This window comes from Dipodomys spectabilis, unplaced genomic scaffold (genome assembly GCF_019054845.1).
Source record: "Dipodomys spectabilis isolate Male_0828 unplaced genomic scaffold, ASM1905484v1 ptg000854l, whole genome shotgun sequence".
NCBI classification, from domain to species: domain Eukaryota; kingdom Metazoa; phylum Chordata; class Mammalia; order Rodentia; family Heteromyidae; genus Dipodomys; species Dipodomys spectabilis.
Window position 1 is genome coordinate 87,881 of NW_024871531.1, and position 26,430 is coordinate 114,310.

Below are 26,430 nucleotides of genomic sequence, written 5' to 3' on the forward strand. Positions count from 1 at the left end.
TTCTGACAGCTGCCACACTGTGGCTAGTGCACATTTACCACACAACACGCCCAGCTTCACGACAGGCTCCGGACGACACCAGCCCCTTACGCGCCGCTGACTTTTACTTCATATCACCAGGTAAAATACTCATCTACCTCCTGACAGACCATTGGAATTCCACTGCAGTTGGCATTTCCTGAAGATACTGCATCTCAAGCACTTGCTGCTTCATACACCATTAACTGTTTCTTCACTCAGTCAAGGGCACAAGATGGGATAGGAAAAGATTCACTGTTGACACTCAATAAATTCAGTAGCAGAACGTGAGCATTTACATATTACATAATACATATATAGGACTGAAAGAAATAAGGATGAGAAGACGCCCCCAAAAAAGGGGAAAATGGGAAATTGAAATGTACCAAGAACCTAAAATTGAATATCTATAATATCTATACTTCAGGAAAAGAAAACTTCTCATGTTCATCCCTCTTCTACCAGGTAGTGGTGTCCGCTCATCCACCACATCTACACGTGACAGTGTCCGCTCATCCACATCTACATGTGACAGTGTCCAATCATCCACATTTACATGTGACAGTGTCCCCTCATCCATCAATCTACATGTGACAGTGTCCCCTCATCCATCACATCTACATGTGACAGTGTCCCCTCATCCATCACATCTACATGTGACAGTGTCCCCTCATCCACATCTACATGTGACAGTGTCCCCTCATCCACATCTACATGTGACAGTGTCCCCTCATCCACATCTACATGTGACAGTGTCCCCTCATCCATCACATCCACATGTGACAGTGTCCCCTCATCCATCACATCTACATGTGACAGTGTCCCCTCATCCATCACATCTACATGTGACAGTGTCCCCTCATCCACATCTACATGTGACAGTGTCCCCTCATCCACATCTACATGTGACAGTGTCCCCTCATCCACATCTACATGTGACAGCGTCCCCTCATCCATCATATCTACATGTGACAGTGTCCCCTCATCCATCACATCCACATGTGACAGTGTCCCCTCATCCATCACATCTACATGTGACAGTGTCCCCTCATCCACATCTACATGTGACAGCGTCCCCCATCCACATCTACATGTGACAGCGTCCCCTCATCCATCACATCTACATGTGACAGTGTCCCCTCATCCATCACATCTACATGTGACAGTGTCCCTTCATCCATCACATCTACATGTGACAGGGTCCCCTCATCCACATCAACATGTGACAGCGTCCCCTCATCCATCACATCTACATGTGACAGTGTCCCCTCATCCATCACATCTACATGTGACAGTGTCCCCTCATCCATCACATCTACATGTGACAGTGTCCCCTCATCCATCACATCTACATGTGACAGCGTCCCCTCATCCATCACATCTACATGTGACAGTGTCCCCTCATCCATCACATCTACATGTGACAGTATCCCCTCATCCATCACATCTACACGTGACAGGGTCCCCTCATCCATCACATCTACATGTGACAGCGTCCCCTCATCCATCACATCTACATGTGACAGTGTCCCATCATCCATCACATCTACATGTGACAGTGTCCCCTCATCCACATCAACATGTGACAGTGTCCCCTCATCCATCACATCTACATGTGACAGCGTCCTCTCATCCATCACATCTACACGTGACAGTGTCCCCTCATCCATCACATCTACACGTGACAGTGTCCCTTCATCCACATCTACATGTGACAGCGTCCCCTCATCCATCACATCTACATGTGACAGTGTCCCCTCATCCATCACATCTACATGTGACAGTGTCCCTTCATCCATCACATCTACATGTGACAGGGTCCCCTCATCCACATCAACATGTGACAGCGTCCCCTCATCCATCACATCTACATGTGACAGTGTCCCCTCATCCATCACATCTACATGTGACAGTGTCCCCTCATCCATCACATCTACATGTGACAGTGTCCCCTCATCCATCACATCTACATGTGACAGCGTCCCCTCATCCATCACATCTACATGTGACAGTGTCCCCTCATCCATCACATCTACATGTGACAGTATCCCCTCATCCATCACATCTACACGTGACAGGGTCCCCTCATCCATCACATCTACATGTGACAGTGTCCCATCATCCATCACATCTACATGTGACAGTGTCCCCTCATCCACATCAACATGTGACAGTGTCCCCTCATCCATCACATCTACATGTGACAGCGTCCTCTCATCCATCACATCTACACGTGACAGTGTCCCCTCATCCATCACATCTACATGTGACAGCGTCCCCTCATCCACATCTACATGTGACAGCGTCCCCTCATCCACATCTACATGTGACAGCGTCCCCTCATCCATCACATCTACATGTGACAGTGTCCCCTCATCCATCACATCCACATGTGACAGCGTCCCCTCATCCACATCTACATGTGACAGCGTCCCCTCATCCATCACATCCACATGTGACAGTATCCCCTCATCCATCACATCTACACGTGACAGGGTCCCCTCATCCATCACATCTACATGTGACAGTGTCCCATCATCCATCACATCTACATGTGACAGTGTCCCCTCATCCACATCAACATGTGACAGTGTCCCCTCATCCATCACATCTACATGTGACAGCGTCCTCTCATCCATCACATCTACACGTGACAGTGTCCCCTCATCCATCACATCTACATGTGACAGCGTCCCCTCATCCACATCTACATGTGACAGCGTCCCCTCATCCACATCTACATGTGACAGCGTCCCCTCATCCATCACATCTACATGTGACAGTGTCCCCTCATCCATCACATCCACATGTGACAGCGTCCCCTCATCCACATCTACATGTGACAGCGTCCCCTCATCCACATCTACATGTGACAGCGTCCCCTCATCCATCACATCTACATGTGACAGCGTCCCCTCATCCACATCTACATGTGACAGTGTCCCCTCATCCATCACATCTACACGTGACAGGGTCCCCTCATCCATCACATCTACATGTGACAGCGTCCCCTCATCCACATCTACATGTGACAGCGTCCCCTCATCCATCACATCTACACGTGACAGTGTCCCCTCATCCACATCTACATGTGACAGTGTCCCCTCATCCATCACATCTACATGTGACGGCGTCCCCTCATCCATCACATCTACATGTGACAGTGTCCCCTCATCCACATCTACATGTGACAGTGTCCCCTCATCCACATCTACATGTGACAGTGTCCCCTCATCCATCACATCTACATGTGACAGTGTCCCCTCATCCACATCTACATGTGACAGTGTCCCCTCATCCATCACATCTACATGTGACAGCGTCCCCTCATCCATCACATCCACATGTGACAGCGTCCCCTCATCCACATCTACATGTGACAGTGTCCCCTCATCCATCACATCTACATGTGACAGTGTCCCTTCATCTATCACATCTACATGTGACAGTGTCCTCTCATCCATCACATCTACACGTGACAGTGTCCCCTCATCCACATCTACATGTGACAGTGTCCCCTCATCCATCACATCTACATGTGACGGCGTCCCCTCATCCACATCTACATGTGACAGTGTCCCCTCATCCATCACATCTACATGTGACAGCGTCCCCTCATCCATCATATCTACATGTGACAGTGTCCCCTCATCCACATCTACATGTGACAGTATCCCCTCATCCATCACATCTACATGTGACAGTGTCCCCTCATCCACATCTACATGTGACAGTGTCCCCTCATCCATCACATCTACATGTGACAGTGTACCCTCATCCACATCTACATGTGACAGCGTCCCCTCATCCACATCTACATGTGACAGTGTCCCCTCATCCATCACATCTACATGTGACAGTGTCCCCTCATCCATCACATCTACACGTGACAGTGTCCCCTCATCCATCACATCTACATGTGACAGCGTCCCCTCATCCATCACATCTACATGTGACAGTGTCCCCTCATCCATCACATCTACATGTGACAGCGTCCCCTCATCCATCACATCTACATGTGACAGTGTCGCCTCATCCATCACATCTACATGTGACAGTGTCCACTCATCCATCACATCTACATGTGACAGCGTCCCCTCATCCACATCTACATGTGACAGTGTCCCCTCATCCATCACATCTACATGTGACAGTGTCCCCTCATCCACCACATCTACATGTGACAGTGTCCTCTCATCCATCACATCTACATGTGACAGTGTCGCCTCATCCATCACATCTACATGTGACAGTGTCCACTCATCCATCACATCTACATGTGACAGCGTCCCCTCATCCACATCTACATGTGACAGTGTCCCCTCATCCATCACATCTACATGTGACAGTGTCCCCTCATCTATCACATCTACATGTGACAGTGTCCACTCATCCATCACATCTACATGTGACAGCGTCCCCTCATCCACATCTACATGTGACAGCGTCCCCTCATCCACATCTACATGTGACAGTGTCCCCTCATCCATCACATCTACATGTGACAGTGTCCCCTCATCCATCACATCTACATGTGACAGTGTCCCCTCATCCACCACATCTACATGTGACAGCGTCCCCTCATCCATCACATCTACATGTGACAGTGTCCACTCATCTACATCTACATGTGACAGTGTCCCCTCATCCATCACATCTACATGTGACAGTGTCCCCTCATCCATCACATCTACATGTGACAGTGTCCCCTCATCCATCACATCTACATGTGACAGCGTCCCGTCATCCACATCTACACGTGACAGCGTCCCCTCATCCACATCTACATGTGACAGTGTCCCCTCATCCATCACATCTACACGTGACAGTGTCCCCTCATCCATCACATCTACACGTGACAGTGTCCCCTCATCCATCACATCTACATGTGACAGCGTCCCCTCATCCATCACATCTACATGTGACAGTGTCCCCTCATCCATCACATCTACATGTGACAGCGTCCCCTCATCCACATCTACATGTGACAGCGTCCCCTCATCCACATCTACATGTGACAGTGTCCCCTCATCCACCACATCTACATGTGACAGTGTCCTCTCATCCATCACATCTACATGTGACAGTGTCGCCTCATCCATCACATCTACATGTGACAGTGTCCCCTCATCCACATCTACATGTGACAGTGTCCCCTCATCCATCACATCTACATGTGACAGCGTCCCCTCATCCATCACATCCACATGTGACAGCGTCCCCTCATCCATCACATCTACATGTGACAGTGTCCCCTCATCCACATCTACATGTGACAGTGTCCCCTCATCCACATCTACATGTGACAGCGTCCCCTCATCCACATCTACATGTGACAGTGTCCTCTCATCCATCACATCCACATGTGACAGCGTCCCCTCATCCACATCTACATGTGACAGCGTCCCCTCATCCATCACATCTACATGTGACAGCGTCCCCTCATCCATCACATCTACATGTGACAGTGTCCCCTCATCCATCACATCTACATGTGACAGCGTCCCCTCATCCATCACATCCACATGTGATAGCGTCCCCTCATCCATCACATCTACATGTGACAGTGTCCCCTCATCCATCACATCTACATGTGACAGTGTCCCCTCATCCATCACATCTACATGTGACAGTGTCCCCTCATCCATCACATCTACATGTGACAGCGTCCCCTCATCCATCACATCCACATGTGACAGCGTCCCCTCATCCATCACATCCACATGTGACAGTATCCCCTCATCCATCACATCTACATGTGACAGTGTCCCCTCATCCATCACATCTACATGTGACAGTGTCCCCTCATCCATCACATCTACATGTGACAGTGTCCCCTCATCCACATCTACATGTGACAGTGTCCCCTCATCCACATCTACATGTGACAGCGTCCCCTCATCCACATCTACATGTGACAGTGTCCTCTCATCCATCACATCCACATGTGACAGCGTCCCCTCATCCATCACATCTACATGTGACAGCGTCCCCTCATCCATCACATCTACATGTGACAGCGTCCCCTCATCCATCACATCTACATGTGACAGCGTCCCCTCATCCATCACATCCACATGTGACAGCGTCCCCTCATCCATCACATCTACATGTGACAGTGTCCCCTCATCCACATCTACATGTGACAGTGTCCCCTCATCCACATCTACATGTGACAGCGTCCCCTCATCCACATCTACATGTGACAGTGTCCTCTCATCCATCACATCCACATGTGACAGCGTCCCCTCATCCATCACATCTACATGTGACAGTGTCCCCTCATCCACATCTACATGTGACAGTGTCCACTCATCCATCACATCTACATGTGACAGTGTCCCCTCATCCATCACATCTACATGTGACAGCGTCCCCTCATCCATCACATCTACATGTGACAGTGTCCCCTCATCCACATCTACATGTGACAGTGTCCCCTCATCCACATCTACATGTGACAGCGTCCCCTCATCCATCACATCTACATGTGACAGTGTCCCCTCATCCACATCTACATGTGACAGTGTCCCCTCATCCACATCTACATGTGACAGTGTCCTCTCATCCATCACATCCACATGTGACAGCGTCCCCTCATCCATCACATCTACATGTGACAGTGTCCCCTCATCCACATCTACATGTGACAGTGTCCCCTCATCCACATCTACATGTGACAGTGTCCTCTCATCCATCACATCCACATGTGACAGCGTCCCCTCATCCATCACATCTACATGTGACAGTGTCCCCTCATCCACATCCACATGTGACCGTGTCCCCTCATCCATCACATCTACATGTGACAGTGTCCACTCATCCATCACATCTACATGTGACAGTGTCGCCTCATCCACATCTACATGTGACAGTGTCCCCTCATCCATCACATCTACATGTGACAGTGTCCCCTCATCCACATCTACATGTGACAGCGTCCCCTCATCCACATCTACATGTGACAGGGTCCCCTCATCCATCACATCTACATGTGACAGCGTCCCGTCATCCACATCTACATGTGACAGCGTCCCCTCATCCACATCTACATGTGACAGGGTCCCCTCATCCATCACATCTACATGTGACAGTGTCCCCTCATCCACCACATCTACATGTGACAGCGTCCCCTCATCTACATCTACATGTGACAGCGTCCCCTCATCCATCACATCTACATGTGACAGCGTCCCCTCATCCATTACATCTACATGTGACAGTGTCCCCTCATCCACATCTACATGTGACAGTGTCCCCTCATCCACCACATCTACATGTGATAGTGTCCCCTCATCCATCACATCTACATGTGACAGTGTCCCCTCATCCATCACATCTACATGTGACAGTGTCCTCTCATCCATCACATCTACATGTGACAGTGTCCCCTCATCCACATCTACATGTGACAGTGTCCCCTCATCCATCACATCTACATGTGACAGTGTCCCCTCATCCATCACATCTACATGTGACAGTGTCCCCTCATCCACATCTACATGTGACAGTGTCCCCTCATCCACATCTACATGTGACAGCGTCCCCTCATCCATCACATCTACATGTGACAGTGTCCTCTCATCCATCACATCTACATGTGACAGTGTCCCCTCATCCACATCTACATGTGACAGTGTCCCCTCATCCATCACATCTACATGTGACAGTGTCCCCTCATCCATCACATCTACATGTGACAGTGTCCCCTCATCCACATCTACATGTGACAGTGTCCCCTCATCCACATCTACATGTGACAGCGTCCCCTCATCCATCACATCTACATGTGACAGCGTCCCCTCATCCATCACATCTACATGTGACAGTGTCCCCTCATCCATCACATCTACATGTGACAGCGTCCCCTCATCCATCACATCTACATGTGACAGTGTCCCCTCATCCATCACATCTACATGTGACAGTGTCCCCTCATCCACATCTACATGTGACAGTGTCCCCTCATCCATCACATCTACATGTGACAGTGTCCACTCATCTATCACATCTACATGTGACAGCGTCCCCTCATCCATCACATCTACATGTGACAGCGTCCCCTCATCCATCACATCTACATGTGACAGTGTCCCCTCATCCATCACATCTACATGTGACAGTGTCCCCTCATCCATCACATCTACATGTGACAGCGTCCCCTCATCCATCACATCTACATGTGACAGTGTCCCCTCATCCATCACATCTACATGTGACAGTGTCCCCTCATCCACATCTACATGTGACAGTGTCCCCTCATCCATCACATCTACATGTGACAGTGTCCCCTCACCCACATCTGCATGTGACAGTGTCCCCTCATCCACATCTACATGTGACAGCGTCCCCTCATCCACATCTACATGTGACAGTGTCCCCTCATCCATCACATCTACATGTGACAGTGTCCCCTCATCCATCACATCTACATGTGACAGCGTCCCCTCATCCATCACATCTACATGTGACAGCGTCCCCTCATCCATCACATCTGCATGTGACAGTGTCCTCTCATCCATCACATCTACATGTGACAGTGTCCCCTCATCCACATCTACATGTGACAGTGTCCCCACATCCACCACATCTACATGTGACAGCGTCCCCTCATCCATCACATCTACACGTGACAGTGTCCCCTCATCCACACATCCACATGTGACAGTGTCCCCTCATCCACATCTACACGTGACAGTGTCCCCTCATCCACACATCCACATGTGACAGCAGCGTGTAGCAGTGATTCCTAACCCATCTCCTACTCTGGTCCTGTAAGAGTGGTCCTGTGGATGCTTGGTGCAGCGCTGTAACCTGGGTGAGACCTATTAGGAACAGAAGAGGACGGCACAGGCTCGTTAGCTCTGCTGGGCATTTTTGTATTGTGAGAGTTACTATGGAAGACTCTCAGTCTAACATTGGAGGTCTCTACTTTTAGCAGTGAGCTCTGAGACCGTGTGTAGTTGGCAACATTAAATGACATAATGTTTTCTTTTAAAGACTGGTTTGGGTTTGGTTTCCAGTTTCTGGAAATCCAGTCTGTTGAATATTAATGAGTCAAAGCAGTTGTGTTCATGCTCTGAACAAGAATGTACTTCCCACATGACAAAGAGAGAGGGGATGCGAAGGTATCTGTCCGCTCTAATGTGAACAAAAGGTGGGAGACAGGCGTTGCAGTGGTATGGTTACATATAGTTAAAAATCAAGCACTTGCTGAACACCATTACACTTGTAATCCTCACTACTTGAGAGGCTGGGATCAGGAGGATCAAGGTTAGAGGCCAGTCAGAACACAAAGATCACCAGACACCTTCCACAAAAACAGCAGGCCACAGTGATGTGTACCTGCCACCAGCCCCACTGAAGCACAGGTGAAAGGATTGGGGTCGAGCGCAGCCCTGGAAGAGAATGAGGTCCCACCTTACATATAGCTGGAACAGAACGGGCTGGGGTACGCCGGAGCGCCAGATCACCAACCAACCTCCCAGGCATAAAATCCTAACCACAAGTTTAAGCATTAAGCAAGGTTTTTACACCTAGTAGGAAACCAGCCAACCAAAATCCAACAGCAGACCAAGCACCAGATTGTAGAGTACTGGATTTTGGAACATGGAAACTACAAACAATAAATTTGATTCAAAGAAATAGACCTTTTTGGGGGGGAGGGGGGGGGGCGTGCGGTAGTGGGGCTTGAACTCTGGGCCTGGGCACTGTCCCTGAGCTCTTTAACTCAAGGCGAGCACTCTACCACTGTGGGGGGTTGCAAAGATGGCCCTGAGAGGAAGTTGAGTGGGCAGAGCTGGATTTGTTCAGGTTCAGTGTGTAAACAACTCATGGAAGCTTAGGTGCATGTTAAGGTGTGGCCTTTCAGTGATTGGTTGATTCCATTTCCTCTCCTCCCACACAGTCTTTTGCTTTAAAAAGGGGATGCTCCCTGTTAATAAACGAGTTCCTGCTTGACTTGACTCCCCGCTCGGATTGTCTCCTGGGCTAAGGGAGGCTGGGGAGCAGGCCGGCACTTCGCACTTACCTCTCCTCGGACCCCGTCCGTCCAAAGACGGAGGAAGACCCAACATCTGGTGCCCAACGTGGGGCACGAGAGGAAAAGATACTGGCCGAGGCTAAGCGGTCTTTCGGGGTAAGTGAAACCCTAAGTATGGGTAATGCTATATCACAAAAGGAGGAGGAAGAGGCAACATTAGGCCTAGAAAGAGTACAGGAAGACTTGGAAAGTGAAAAGGAAAAGGAACAGGTCAAATTCGACCAGGAACGCACTATCTGTGCATGCAGGGGCGGAGGCAGCTACTCAGGTGCCCCGGACGGTCCTAGGCCCCCTCCCTATTCCCCCGATTGGAAGGGAGGTATGGCGGCCAAGGAGACCTGCGAGAGGGACTTGCAAAACCCAGACCCCTACCCCATGGAGGGGCCGAGGGCCGGGGAAGTAACCTACTCGGAGACCTCCTCTGGAAAGGAAGGGCCACCCAAGAGCCCAGACTCTCGGCCACAGGATTCGCTTCCCCAAGCGTATCCTGTCAATGTGGCATCAGGGGCTAACAGGCCCTTGGAATGGTATCCATGGGAAGCTAAGGATCTTAAAGAGCTCCGCCAGGCGGTGGCCGAGGATGGCCCAAACTCTCCCTGGGCCACAGCACATACAGGAGAAAGGACTAAACATTCACAAGCACATTTTCTTCAATGCTTTGCCACCTTGGGTCTACTAGCACAAGTTAAAACCTATAATGGACCCTGTTTTGTCAGTAAAGCAATGTCAGAGTTTTTTGACAAATGGCATATTAATCATACTACAGAAATTCCCTATAATCCCCAAGGCCAAGCAATTATAAAAAGAAATCACCAATGTCTTAAGGAGCAATTAAAACAAAAAGGGGGTGTTAGCCCCCTATATACAGTTAACATTTTCAATTTTTCAAAAGGGGCAACTGACTGGGGACAACTAAACCCTAACCCCCGGGTGAAAGTCAGGTGGAAGGACCCCCTGACACAACAATGGAGAGGACCTGACCCCCTAGTTACCATGGGCAGGGGATTTGGATGCATTTTTCCCATAGGGGAGATAGCCCCCATTTGGATTCCTGCTAGGAACCTTAAGTTTTTACCCATTCCTCTATACAGGAGGATGCCCAAGGATAAACTAACCATCCCCAAGGGCAACCAGCCCTTGAGAAGCTCTTGTGTTCTTTAACAATTGCAGATGGTGATACTCTAGCTGATGGCTGTCCTGACCTTCCCAGTCCCGGCAATGGCTACGGAATTCACATCAACCTCAACGGGTGACCTGGATTGTGATCAGCACTGGCAATGCAGAAATCATCAATAGCATCACAAGAGAAGTTGTCCCTTCGACCTGGTGGCCTGACCTTCATTTTGATCACCACCCTGTGTCATTACGTATGGACTGTTTAAAACATTTTTGTAGGAGCTATTTTAATGTTACCTGCTCTAATTGTTCTTTTACTAATTGCTTGTACAACTACCTTTTGTTATGTGTCCTGTAAATATGTCTAAAACCTGCTCTAGAACAAGCCCCACCTCTGGACTCTAAAGTGGCAAAGACTGCTATCCCATCCCTAAAGTTAAAGGGCTGACATTGCTTGACCTGGGAATGCTTTTGCCGATGCTTTTTCTAGGCCTTCCTTGCACTATACGTGCAATGCAAAACTCTTGTGAGCCAGCCAGCTACCTAAGATCAAGCTCCAAGTGAATAAATTTCCCCGAGAGGAACCGCAGCCAGAGACGGGTAAGAGGGGGTGCCAGTCTGACCAACCTAAGACAGGGCCTTCAGCTTTGCTCTGAAGAAGTTCCCGATGACGGTTAAGAGACAAGGCGATCCACACAACCTAAGACTGGCGGGTTCGCTTCTTTAGACAAAGACTGGGTGTTGGGAGCTGACAGGAAAGCTTAAAGGTCATCTTGACCCCTGGGCTGGCTTAAAGGCACGTACAAGGAACTGGCTTACTTGAAAGACACCAGGTGCCCGGGATTGCTTTGCTATGTCTGCACAGTTTGTTTTAAATTTTACTACTTGGGACGTTTCAAACTCTAACTGTGGTGGGGCTGATGTTCATTATTGTGCTAGGGGGGGATGAGGGCCCTTCTTCCCCCCCAGACTTGCCTCCAACCCCCTGCGTGGCCAAATGTAATCCTGTTAAAATAACCTTTGTGGAGGAGGGGAAAGAGATAACTGGGAGGTGGATCTGCCATTAAAACAAAAAGGGTGAAAATGGGGGGTAGCAAAGATGGCCCTGAGAGGAAGTTAAGTGGGCAGAGCCGGATTTGTTCAGGTTCAGTGTGTAAACAACTCAGGAAGCTTAGGTGCATGTTAAGGTGTGGCCTTTTAGTGATTGGTTGATCCCATTTCCTCTCCTCCCACAGTCTTTTGCTTTAAAAAGGGGATGCTCCCTGTTAATAAACGAGTTCCTGCTTGACTTGACTCCCCGCTGTGCCTGTCTCCTGGGCTAAGGGAGGCTGTCTCCTCGGACCCCATCCCAGACCCAACATACCACTTGAGCCACTTCTGGTTTTCTGGTTAATTGGAGTGGTTGATTCTAAAAGTGGTATTATGAAACACTTTCATGGCCTTATTTCAAATTTTATTTTGAAATGGTACATGTTTTAATGAAAGAAAACCTGTCTCTCTCAGGAATTACAAGTATCATGAAGCTACAGTCACACATGAAAAAAATAGCACTTTCCAGAACTCTCCTTTCTTACACAATCTTAGGGAAATCTACATAGATGTTTGGGCTCTCCCCTTCCTTTGTTTATTGTAATCCACCCTCCACATACAGCTTCAACTGCAGTTTGTCCACTCTAAGGTAAATATGGAAATGACAGCTGGTGGCTGATCTCAAGATGACTTCCTGTGCTGCACTAGTGTATCAGCTCATCATCTGCTTTGTAAATCCTTTGTTTTTGCCTCTAGTAAAGAACTCCAGAAGTTACCAGAAGGTGAGGCTTATCATCCTCAGCCCTACCCTGTCAAATCTGCTGGTGCTAAGGCGAGAGTACACAGTATCCTCACACTCATTTCCTACTTTCTCTTTGGAAGTAGGAATCACCTGTGCCTGCCCAAGAAACCACCACATTCACTGCTCCAGTACGGGCTAACTCTCTAAGCGGCAATCTACCCAGTTCCACACACCACACCACAGGAAGATCAAAAGCCCTTCCTTCTCTTCACCCCAAACCTGTCAACACCGCCTCCTCATCGACCTGGCCTATCTTCACTGCTGTTCTTCTCATGCTCTGACCTCTTATATACTAGTTTAATTGCTGTTCGAAGTTTAGTCACACTACAGAGTTGTATTCTTCATAAGACATTTTCTATATTAAATCATAGCCCTTTATTGCCTACCTTCCAAAAATAAAACACAAAACGGCATCTTTGAATTTAAAAGCGAAATAGGACTTTACATTGTTTACTGAGTAGCAGACAGAAGATGTCTGTAAGATGAAGGGAAAGCTGTCTACTAACAATTGTTCCTGCTGCCTCACCAGCCTCAGAAGGTGTTTAGAGGTACTGTGCCCTGCCAGCAACCAGCATACAGCTTAGCCCATAGAAAGGAATCAACAGGCTTGTTTAAACTGTTTTCTTTCTTTTCTTTCTCTTTTTTAACAGAACCAACTTTTTTTTTCTTTTGGGTCAGTTGTGGAGCTTGAACTCAGAGGCCTGGTGCTGTCTTTGAGGTCTTTTACTCAAGGCTAGAACTCTAGTACAATGCCACTTCTGGTTTTCTGATGGTCAATTGGAGGTAAGTTTCATGGACTTTCCTGCCTGGGTTAGCTTTGAACCTCAATCTTCTTCAGATCTCAGCCTCCTGAATACCTGGGATTATAGGCGTGAGCCACCAGTGCCCAGCTCTGATCAACTTTTTAACAGACTTTAACTCAAGGTATACTCTCTGCTACTTGTATTTTTTTGGGGGGGGTCGGTCATAGGGTTTGAACTCTGAGCCTGGGTGCTGTCCCTTAGCTCTTCAGCACAAGGCTAGCGCTCTACCACTTGAACCACAGCATCACTTCTGGTTTTCTAGTGGTTTATTGGAGATAAGAGTTTCACGAACTTTCCTGCCGGGGCTGGCTTTGAACCGCGATCCTCAGATCTCAGCCTCCTGAGTAGCTAGGATTACAGGCGTGAGCCACCAGTGTCTGGCTCTGCTACTTGTATTCTAAGTTTTGTGTGTGTGTGTGTGTGTGTGTGTGTGAATCTGCTCAAGTAACACAGATGGAAGAAAAAGAATATGAGAACGAATGAATAACTATGTGCACATTTTGCAATAAACAATAAAGGGAGAGGTAGTAATGATTACAAAAGATGTTTTTATATTGCTTGATTATGAAAGTAGGAATGACAACGATAACTCAGAAGGAATGTATCAATGTTATATGGACACTGGCAAACTGGTAGGTCATTTTACAGACTCATTTAGCTGCTGTTGTGGGTTCCAACTCTTCCCTCCAGATTAGAAGTGGTTCCAGCAGTCTGTTCTTACCATCTATGCCTCTCTTTATCCTGGTGGGAAGATGAGCTGCATTAAACAATTCATTTTAAGATGCCTGACTACCAGAGAGACAAAGATGCAAGGCAGGGGCACAGTGCTTACACGACAACAAACTGTAGACTAAATGACTTGCTTTAAGACTATAAAGCCAGGGATGGTTACAAAAATAGTGTCTGGCCTCTTTGAGTCCATTAACCCTTCCTCTGTGGAACAGGACCAATTTCTGACCAACTCCCTAAGACAGAGCTGTGCTTGCTAAGTCAGGCCGACCTGACTATGAGCAGCCTAAAAAAGCAGCATCCCTGAACTGCGGGGAAGCTCACCTACGATAAGTTATGATTTACTATAATTCACCTATATTAGCACATGACACATGTAAATAATGTAACAGAAATCACAAACACCCACATAACTAGCAAGCAGACAACCTAAAAAAAAAAATGTTTTTTTTTTTGGTCCGGTTGTGGGGCCTAAACTCTGGGCCTGGCCGCTGTCCCTCAGCTCTTCAGCTCAAGGCGAGCGCTCTACCACTTGAGCCACAGCGCCACTTCCGGTTTTCTGGTGGTTTATTGGAGGTAAGAGTCTCACGGGACTTTCCTGCCCGGGCTGGCTTTGAACTGAGATCCTCAGATCTCAGCCTCCTGAGTAGCTAGGATGACAGGTGTGAGCCACTGGCGCCTGGCTGCAACTTTTTTTTAAAATCTAGAAAAAATATTTCTTTGTTAGCAAAGCCAGACATGCCCTCCTTCACTAAAGGGAAAGAAAATAATTCCTATCTAAAAGACAGCCCTGAAGGCTTCTTTGCCAGACTGTTTAGAAAAGATGGGAAGACTACAGAAACTGTTCTCCACCATGAGCTTGCCTCTGTAAGTTACAGCAGCAGTTTTCAAAGGTTCTGGTCATGAGATCCACTTGACTTAAACGCCTAAAATTATTATTTTTTTTGTTTTGTTTTTTGTTTTTTTTGGTCCAGTTGTGGGGCCTGAACTCTGGGCCTGGGCGCTGTCCCTCAGCTCTTCAGCTCAAGGCTAGCGCTCTACCACTTGAGCCACAGCGCCACTTCCGGCTTTTTTCTTTTTTTGCTTATGTGGTGCTGAGGAATCGAACCCAGGGCCTCATGCATTACAAGGCAAGCGCTCTACCACTGAGCCATCTTCTCAGCCCCACGCCTAAAATTATTGAAGATCCTGAAAAGACTATGTGTTTTATCAATTATAGTTTGCTAAGTTTCTATTTTAATTTGTACTAATTCATTTAAAATCTGAACCATCTAAAAGTAGTAACATTATGAAAAAATTGTTTCCAACATAAGAATATCTACTGTTGATTGGGAGCATGTAGCTCATGTTGCTGTGAGTCCTGTTCTCTGACTCCGAGGGTCTGCCTGTTGGTGTAGGTTTTCAGTGACGCAGGGCAGAGCCCCACGGTGCGTTACTGGGGACGCCCCGCCTCAGGAAGGCACTGGGGTAGCTCTCCTGGGACCTTCGTGAGCTTCCACAGGACTCTGGCGAGAGGCAATGCTCCTGCAGCTTGGTCTCTGCTTCCTGGATGGCACTGTGATCTCCTGACCCAAAGTGTACAAGCCCCACTGTGATGACATCTGCCTGAGACTGTGGCCCAGCCAGGAACACAAGTTCCCAAGACTCTCATCTCAACAAATAGAAAAGCTGGACACAACTGTGTGCAACTGCCACCCCTGCTCTGTGGATAGCATCAATAGGAAGGCCATGGTCCAGGCAGCGTGTGCAGAGAGACCCTATCTCAACAATAATCAGTGCAAAAAGGACTGGAGACATAGCCAACGCGATAAAATGCTTGTCTAGCAAGCAAAAGACCCTGAGTTTAAATCCCAGTACTGGTATGGGGGAAGGAAGAAGGAGGGAGTGAGGAAGAGGAGAAAGGAAGAGGGGAATGAGGGAGAGAGGGAGGGACGGAGGGCTCAGCTGGTAAGACTGTCAGCAAACACAGAGCCTTGTGTTCAAATCCCAGCAGGACATCCTTAAAAAAAATAAAGGCCAGAAAGATGATAAATGAATGGCCAGGCGCAGGTGGCTCACAAATGTAAATCCTAGCTACTCAGGAAGCTGAGATCTGAGGAATGCGGTTCACAGCCAGCCGGGGCAAGAAGATGTGAGACTCTTATCTCCAATTAATCATCAGAAAACCGGAAGTGGCGCTGTAGCTCAAGTCACAGAGCACTAGCCCTGTGCTGAAGAGCTCAGGGACAGAACCCAGGCCCAGAGTTCAAGACTCACAACTGACAAAAAAAAAAAAAAAGAATGATTGAAACCTTCTACAAAATATTATGCAAATTTACCCCTGCCAACCATAATAATTTATATTAGTTTATATAATCCATAGATATTTCCTGCAAAAACCTGTAAATGATTAATACAGAAATAGTATCAATGTGGATAATATACTTGTTTAAAATAGAGTCAATTTCCACTGGAGAAAGGGAAAAAAATACACTGCAGCATTTGGTATAAAAGGAATAGCACCAATTTACCTCTAAAAAAAAAAAAAGTTAAAGCTTTCTTTTTTCACTGTACTTTAGCACCTTCTTTTCAGTATACCAGATAATTGCACACCATGTTAAAAGCAAAATAAAATTCTCTCCACCTGCTTTTTAAAAATAAAATTATAAAAATATTAAATACATATACACAGATATAACATCATGAAAAGGTCAAAATGAGTAGCCTCAAAGAAAACTAGGATCATTTTTGTTGCTGTTGGTTGTTCTTAATTTTAAAAAATTTGAACCAGACACCTGTGGGTCATGCCTATAATCCTAGCTACTCAGGAGGCTGAGATCTGAAGATCTTAGTTCAAAAGCCAGCTAGCTCAAGGAGGAAAGCCCGTGAAACTTTCCAATTAACCAGCAAAACGAGAAATGGAAGTGTGGTGCAGGTGGTAAAACATCAGCCTTCAACAAAAACAACTAAGATACTGCACCCAGACCCTGAGTTCAAACCCTCATGCCGGCACACACAGCGAAGAAATCTCACACAGTGCTGCATGCCCGTAACTCTAATAGTCCAGACGCTGCCTCAAACCTCACACATTTAGAGAACCTGGGACAGCAGGGCTTGGAGAGGAAGGGAGAACTGTGTGAAGAAGAAATATGCAAACCCTGTTCTGAAAAGAAATGCAGGTGCATTATGTAATGGCCTCAGACCCAAATCAATCACAGAAGCTTTTTTTTTTCCTGGTCCATTTGTATCATGAGCTTTGGTAGAAGATTTCATCTGAACAATGCCCATGATTTTAGTCTGAAAACCGCTAAGAATTTACCAATAATAACACTTATTGACATAAACACCTAATACACAAATGTACGAAGAAACACTGAGAAATATTCTTCCATTTCCTTTTGAATGGTACAATATTCTTTCTGATGAGCAAATTCCATGTGTATATATCAAATTTTCTTGGTCCATTCATCCACTGAGGGGCCTCTGGGTTGATTCCGTATCTTGGCTATGGTAAACAGTGCTGCAATGAACATGGTTGTGCTGGTGGCTTTCGTGGCCCAGTCTGTGGTCTATGAATAAATACCCAGGAGTGGGACTGCTGGGTCACAGGGGAGCTGTATGTATAGTCTTGAGGAACCTCCATACTGATGTCCACAGTGGTTGAACCAGTTTACATTCCCACCAACAATTTGACTACGTCCCTGCCAGCACCTGCTAGTTTTCTTGATCATGGCCATTCTAACTGGGGTGAGCATGTATACCACTCAAAGACTTGAAAAAAATTGTATTAAGTGAAGTAAGCCAGACCCAGAGAAATGTAGGCTTCATGATTTTTTCATTTGTGGTGGCTAGAATAGGCCTATAAATCTACAAGTAAACACAATGGATGGTTCAAAAAAATACAATGGGACATGACAAACTATCCAGCTCTCTAGGCATACACTCACACACAGTGAGACCAAAGGAGGGTGTTCTTAGGAGAGGAACACAAAGGCACAATAGCTATGTGCATCTGATCATATAAAATAATATTTATTGAAACGAGCTCCAGGAAATGGAAACAAGGTTACCTTTTTGGTTTTCCTTCCTTTTTGTCTTGTTTATCTGTCGTTGGGAGAGTAAGGGAGGACACAAATGTGGGACAAAGGGTGAACAAATGCAGCCTGTACTCACTGGACACTGTGGAAAATGAACTATAAAACTTGTGGGTGGGGACGGGAGAGAGCAAGGGGAGGAGTGAAATGTACTTTTTATCTGACTGATGTGCTACCCGAAACCCCTCTGTAGATCACCTTTATAGTAACAATAAAATGCATGAAAGTAACTAGCACACATTCGTTGTACAAATGGGTTTCGCAGTGCCATTCCCATTATGTACAGAAAATACTGTGGTCAAACTCACTCCCTCTACTGCTTTCTCTCCCCTCCTAAAACAATTTCAACAGGTTTTATCACGTTATTCCCTGAGAGTCTCAAGTACGTCAATCGTGCCCACCCTTGTTTACCCTCTCCCATCCTCTTCCTCTCTTATCTCTGTTACTCGCCTGTCATTCTTTTTGGAGAAGTTTTTTAAAGTGGTAAGAATAAAACTAGGGGAGACAATAGAGGTTAAGAGAGGTGGGTATTTTTAGTCTGGTATCAGTATGTATAAAAAGAAATAGGTCACAATGAAACCTATTTCTCTATGCAATAAACACCAATGTTTTTAAATGCTGGATGCTAGCTGCACGTGCATGTAATCCTAGCTACTCAAGAGGCTGAGATCTAGAGGATCATAGTTTGTGGGAGACCACATCTCCAAAATAAGCAAAGAAGGCTGGACTGGGAGCACCACGAGTGGAAGAGTGCCAGTCCAGGAAGCAAGAAGAACTAGGCTACAGGCCCTAATTCAATATGATGTTAGTCAGTACGAATTTGGCAAGATTGTTAGCCAGTTGCTTTCTCTTTATAAGTAAGTTTATGTTATTTTTGCTCCTGGTCAGTTTCATTGAGCTACTGTTTGTTTATGGAAGACATTCAAGTTAGGCTTTTTCAATTGGCTTTGGCAGAAAGACAGCAGATGATTTCATCAGGGAATCAGCTGTGAACCCAAAGCAAACAGATCTGGTGGGGGACATATGGCCATGCTGAAAGAGGCCATGGTTATCACTAGGTGTGTTTGTTTAGGTGGGTGAGAAAAAGCCCATATAATCGCACCAGGACAGGAATCTACCTAGCCTGATGTGAACTGAACTGAACCATCCTTCCTAAGTACACTTTTTGTTTTGTTTTAGTCAGTTGTGGGGGCTGAACTAAGGGCCTGGGTGCTGTCTCTGAGTTTTCTTTTGCTCAAAGCAAGCGCTCCACCACTTGAGCCATAGCAACACTTTAGCTTTTTCTGGGTAGTTTATTGGAGATGATAGCTTCATGGACTTTCCTTCCCAGGTAGGCTTCTACCCGCGATCCTCAGATCTCAGCCTCCTGAACAGCTGGGATGACAGGTGGGAGCTGCCGGAGTCCAGCAAGGACACTTCTTAATATCCACGTCCTCCATGCTGCTAGTTTCAGGCCAAGGCCAATTAACAGCATCAAAAGTCAGAAAGGGCTGTTTTATAAGTGTCAGTTCCTAAATAAACCAGATTGTCCACATTAACTACTTAAATGTCTAGCCCTCTACAGAACTGGAAGCTTCTTTGCGAGTGAGGTGGCTGGTGATGACAGACGGCTAACACGGCCGTCTTAGAAGAGTGCTATTTTCTTTCTACGACAAAACGTTTCCTCATCAAGTGAAAAACAGGGAGCATTTCATACTTGCAAATTCTGTGTAATGTTGAACACTCTTTTTTAATGCTTACTAAACTCTATAACAGAAATGTAATAGAATCTACATTAAAACAATTTCAAAAGATCAAGATGTGATCAGAAGAAAAACATCTTACTAACATTTGATTATGAAAGCAAACTATATGGCTACTATGATAAAAGCAATTTTTATTTGGTTAAAAAATAACACAATAAGCAATAATTTGAACTACGATAGCATTTAGTCTTAAATTTCACTAGCTACTCTTCTGAAGGCTCAGAAATAAAATAACGGTCGTTTCTTCCAAACACATGAAGATAAGTGTCATCACACAAAATAGGTTAACTGTTCTATTAAACAAGATACAGAGAACTGTGATTAATTTCTATCCTCTGGCAAAATTATGACTGGTGAAACTGATTATATAATTTTATCACAGATAAGAGGGCTAATAAAATATACAGTAATTTTCAAGAAAAGTACAGTGATTTAAAAATTATCTACATGAGACCAAACTTCCCCTATGCTGTTTTCTGTACTGAGAGACAAACTAGAACACATTTCAGTAATTTCCTTCCTCAAAGGGAAAAAAGGGTGAACCAATTCAGCAGTGGTACTCACTTCACCCAAAGTTGGAAATGAACTATACACAACTTGGGGGGAAGGGGCAGGGAAAAAACTGGGAGAAAATGAGGGAAAGGGTGACACTGTTCAAAAGAAATGTACGCAATACCTGACTTACATAACTGTGACCCTTCTGTCCCTCACTTTTACAATAAAAAAAGATAACTATCAGAACAAGTTACTATGGACCCCCATTTCCTCAAAAGAAAATCTGATATAACACATATACAGGTACAATAACATAAGAGCTTCTTCAAGATCCCAAAATGCCTTCTTGCTCTAAAATCCGTATTTAAAATAGACATACACAAGCTAGATGCTTCAATCCATTTTGAAATAAGGCAAAATGTAAATATAATTTAATGTTACAGGTTTTTGAAATTCTATACCTTTGATAAAGTATCAAACTTTCATCTCATAACACATTTATATCCTTAAAACCACTAAATATACAGTGTGAACAAAATACTATTTTTATTGCTTTTATATATAACCTTTACTGACTATAAAACCTCTTCAAACAAATACTATACATTAGTGCATTTCTGTTTCTACTTCAGAAACCAATACAAAAGGAAACTTAACCTTGGAACATGTTGAGCTTTAAGCTTTGAGATTCTTAATTATTTCTAAACATCCTGCTAAACACGCAATGTCAAAAGAGGCAATTCATAGCTTCTACCACATGAGGGCAACCCTCGCATCTTCCAACAACTCCTAAAGTCAAGTCAAGTGTGTGTTTTCCTAGGAAGCAGACTATCCCCTGGGAAGTTCCTGGGCTCAGTGAAGCTGATTGAAAAAGGATTTTCAGCAAATGTGTTTCCTCATAAAAAGTAAAGTAATAGGCATGGGACAGGGTGCTTTTAAGTCCCAGTTACTGGGGGGCAGGGAGGGGATTGATGCCAGCCTGTACAACATAGAAATGTCTACAAAAATTAAAGGGAGCATAATAATAAATGTGTGTGATTTCTAGCCACTCTGTCTCTTCTAGGCTTCACATCCCAGCAACAACAGTTGAGTTTCTAGAGCAGAATAGAACAAAACTAATCAACTTCAAATGAGAAGATAAAGAAATCACTGGATTATTTACTACCCACAAATGTTCACATTTTCATATTGTCAACAAAGTTCAAGAATTATACCCAATACATGTGTGATTTAAAACCGGAGAGCACAGTTCTGCCTTAAGGTGTGCATGGCACTTCAGGACCGCACGGACGCCTCACCTGCCTCCTGTGAGTTCAGCACTTCTAAGGCATGCATCATAGCACTTGCGAAGACATTGGCATCCTCCTTGCTGCCAAAGTTAAGGCCGTACACCTGCCTGGCATCCCTCCACTGGTGGAAGGTCTGCGTCGCCTGATTATACTTCAGCCCTTTGGGGATGGCGCAGTTGATCACCACCTACAAGGCAATGGTAACCGTTATGCGTTTTCTTACGACTCTCAGCACCCCATGTTCACCTTTCTGTCTGAAGAAAAGGTGCCCTATCTTCCTTCAAGCAGTCCCCTCCGGAACTCTGGAGTCAGGCTCATCTTGGTGGACTTGCTCTCTGCTGCATTATTTTCTGTCTCACCGTTTCACCTGACCATCACTGACTATTATTCTAATTGTTTCTTTTTTTTTTCAGGTGGTGCTGAGCTTTGAACCAGTCTTGCATTCACTGGGAAGGTGCTCTAGTGCTTGAGCCACATCTCCAGCTCTTTTCTGCCTTGTCTGAATATGAAACTTGAGCCTTCAGACCTCAGCCTCTTCGGTAGCTAGTGTTACAGGCACAGTTACTGGCAAACGGCTATTGTACTTTCTTGGGATGAATGGCTGACTCAAAATCAGTATTACTGATTTTCTTTGCTACACATTTAAGTCTTTACTTCTCATTTAGTGCTACTTTACCTGCATTCCATTGGAACCGATACTAGTGTTCAGCTCAACAGTTTTTTAATTTCAGTCTTGCTTGATTCACAGGTTTTTCTTTTTTTTTTTCTGGTGCAACTTTTTAAAAGCATTTAATTTACTGAAACACTCCTGTTTACATAGTTTTGCTTATACTGTTTTGCTCTGTACTGACACATAAAGTTTTTTACATTATTTTCGGGCAGGGGTTGTGGTAAGATTTTTCTTTTGTGTTTGTAGTCATATTATCATTTAGCGTTTGTCTCCCTACCACGGAAAAGAGATTTTGGTTATTCATTGAAGTATTTAATTTCTACTCCTACATGGTCCTCTATCTTATTTCCAAATTAATTCTGCAGGAACTAGAAACCATGACGTGCTTCTAACCCTTTGAAATGTGTTGACACTCAATTATGAAATATGTGACACCTACGTCTGGAAGTATGACCAGGGATATCAACCCAGTTAAGTTAGACGTGCACCTGATGCCTGTCACAGTCACCAAGACACATGGCTCACAACTGCTATCTTAGCTATTCAGGAGTCTGAGAAATGGAAGATCCAAGTCCAAATGACTTTTTATGTCCAAAAAGCCTGGCTGGAGGTGTGGCTTAAGTGGTAGAATGCCAAACAAGCAAGCAGGAAGCCCTCGGTTCAAATCTAGTTTTCAAGGAGAACCTTCATCATGACTCATGAATTATGCCTGTTGTCACGTGGTGGAGCGGGTCTCACTGAGAAGTCAGGCTGGCCTGGGCTCTGATCCCCACTCCTGAGTGCTGGGATTATGTGACAGGGGAATACAGTCCATCTGGCATTTCCACATTCTCTTTACTGAACATATTTTAGTAACCATCCATTACTTATACCTGCCCCGTGTCCTCTCAATAACGTATTTTTTGCCTTACAAACTACTTTGTATAACAGCAGCTCTTTCTCAGCTAGGAGCTTTCTAGTTTGTCTTTTTTTTATTCATGTGTTTACTTTTTGTGCTCATACTGGAGCTTGAACTCGGGTCTGGGCACTGTCTCTGAGGATTTTTGCTCAAGGCTAGTGCTTTACGACTTGAGCCACAGCTCTACCGCTGGCAGGTGGTTAACTAGAGATTAATGAGTTTCATGGATTTTACTATATGGTCTGGTTCAAACCACGATCCTCAGATCAGAGCAGACTGGAATAGGTAGAGTAGCTGGGATTGCAGGCATAAGCCACCAGCTCTTTTAAATTTAACATTTCCTGTAGTCTTATCTTTCAATATGAATGTTAACAGAATACTTTTTAAATTGTTTATCCAACCTTCTACTTTCTGCTTTGAGTTTTCAATCAAGTTACGTTTAATGTAAACTAAACATAATTTTGGACCTCAATCTGCCATCTACTTGCTTCTATTGACCAGACTATTGCATGTCTGTTTCTCTTCTTTTTCTTTTATTATGACCTCCACTAGCCTATTAGTTATATTTTTCACTGTTGTTTTAGTAGCTGCCCTAGAGATTACAGCAGACATCTTAAACCCATCTCCAAATAAAAATTAATACCTTTATTTTTTTCAACAATACAGGCCTTCACAAGGGCGTCCTCCAATAATACCCCCTCTGGCAAGTCAACCCTTCAGATTCTACACTACGTTTTAGCAGATATTTTAAATCAAGTATATTTTACGCCCTGTGACTGTGAAATGTGAATATTAATTTCATATTGCCAATGACCATTTAAGATTTACCCATAACAATGTTTTTTTTGGGGGGGAGAGAGGTTGATACTGGACTTTGAACTCAGTCTTGTGTGTGCTACTAATCCTCTTTTTATGCACAGCTTTGTCTTTCTCACACATCTTAGCTTCAGTCTGAATTATTTCTTCTGACCTACAACCTAGCTCACCAGTACTCCTTTAATGTGCATTTCTTTGGCAGTACTGCAGTTGAACTTCTCTACTTTTTAGGTCGGCAGACACTCTACCTCTTGTCCTTTTGACGTGAGCTCTGTTTTCAGACTCAGTCTCACCTCGATCTTTCTAACTCCATCTTCTGAGTACTGTGCCACCAAGCCAGCTCACTGGTTCTTTTTAACTATTTCTGAATGTTCACATCCTCCTATCACTGAGCTGTTAAGAGAAGGCACTACTGGTAACTCAGGAGCTGGATTCCTCAGTGAGTCTGCTCTAACGCTGTCCACTTTGCCTCTGTTTATACCGGTTATTTTGTTTGTCAGACATCATGTATGGTCAACTGTATGGAAATTTTGAGGCCTCAAATGATGTTAAAATTTCTACCAGTAAGACATTCACTTCTGGCAAGCAGCTCGGGAAACGAACAAATTCCAATTACCTCAACTCAAACAGTGATTAAAACAATTAGAGCCTGGGATTCTGCTCCTGTGAAGGCCAGTCTAATTCTCAGTCAATTTCCCCTTTGGTATAGAGATTACTAAAACTAATACTCCTGCTTTGTTACCAGGCCAGAAACTGTACCATTTTCTAATATGGATCCTACATCTGAAACCCCCCAGAACTGCTCAGCTTTTCAATGCAACTTAACATGCCTCTCAGGTAAAAGGCAAACAGATTCAGAACTAGAGTTACCTCTCTGGTTCTTCTTTTTGAGGGGGGGATCTGTACAGGGGCTTGAATTCAGGGCCTTATGCTAAGATGGCATGCTACCATTTGCCACACGTCTAGCCTGGTTTTGCTGGTTGTGTTCAAGACCGGGCCTCTAACTTTTCTGTCTGGGCAGACCCCGACTGTGGGCCTTCTGCTCTCATCCTCCAGAACAGCCAGGGTTACAGGCATCAGCCACTGGCACTCCCTTTCCAGTTCTTGAGTCCCTCGGGCGACAGACTGATAATTTAAGCTCTCCAGATATTTCCTCTTCTTTTTATATTCTGTGCAATTATTGTAGTCTCAGATAGAGGCTTTACCAAAATCACCTACCAATACTGAAATATAAACTTGAGAATTACATTATTAAGTAAAAAGGCTGGACATCTGTGTCCATTTTATCACAGCTATCATGTGATTCTTCTTACATACCTAAAATTCAGAGAAACGAGAAAAGTGGTGAATGGGGAAGGGATGAAATGGGGAATTATTCTACTTCCTAAAGGAAGTAGAGACCCATTCTGAGCACCTGAGGGAGGTGAGCTGGTATTGACAATTGCACAGTACTGTGACTGTATTTAGTGTCACTGAACTGTTCACTTAACAATAAGTAAAATGGTGAATTTTAGACTACATATTTCACAATAAAAATATAATGACCACTTAGTTTTTTTCTATAAATATTGAGGTGAGGCCACAAAACTCTAGCTACTAGTTATCACTATTACAAATTCCATTCTGGGACAGATTTATATGCTTACTTGGCAAATAGCCTAAAAGTGGTAACCAAGAAAAGGAGGAGTTACATTGAGTTTATGCTTTTCCACAACATTTTCTCTTGAGAAAACACTAGAATCAAACTTAGCAAAGAGCTCTTTTTTTTTTTCTGCCTCATGCTTACCATCTTACTCAGAAGGTTAAGAGCTGAGGATCACAATTCAAAGTCAGAGGAATCCTCGAGACCCTGCCTCCCATTAGCCAGTAACGGAAGACTGCGATCAAGGCCTAAGCAGCAGAGCA

General features: G+C 45.1%; 1 protein-coding gene across 3 annotated transcripts in view; it reads right to left on the reverse strand.

Annotated features, from left to right (window-relative positions):
* Enah (ENAH actin regulator) overlaps positions 1 to 26,430 on the reverse strand; it is a 121,969-nt gene that overhangs the window by 42,939 nt on the left and 52,600 nt on the right. For all 3 annotated transcript variants that reach the window (XM_042673456.1, XM_042673455.1, XM_042673454.1), the window contains exon 3: positions 22,151 to 22,328. In XM_042673456.1, the coding sequence (XP_042529390.1) occupies positions 22,151 to 22,328 (178 nt within the window). The remainder of the gene's footprint in view (positions 1 to 22,150; positions 22,329 to 26,430) is intronic.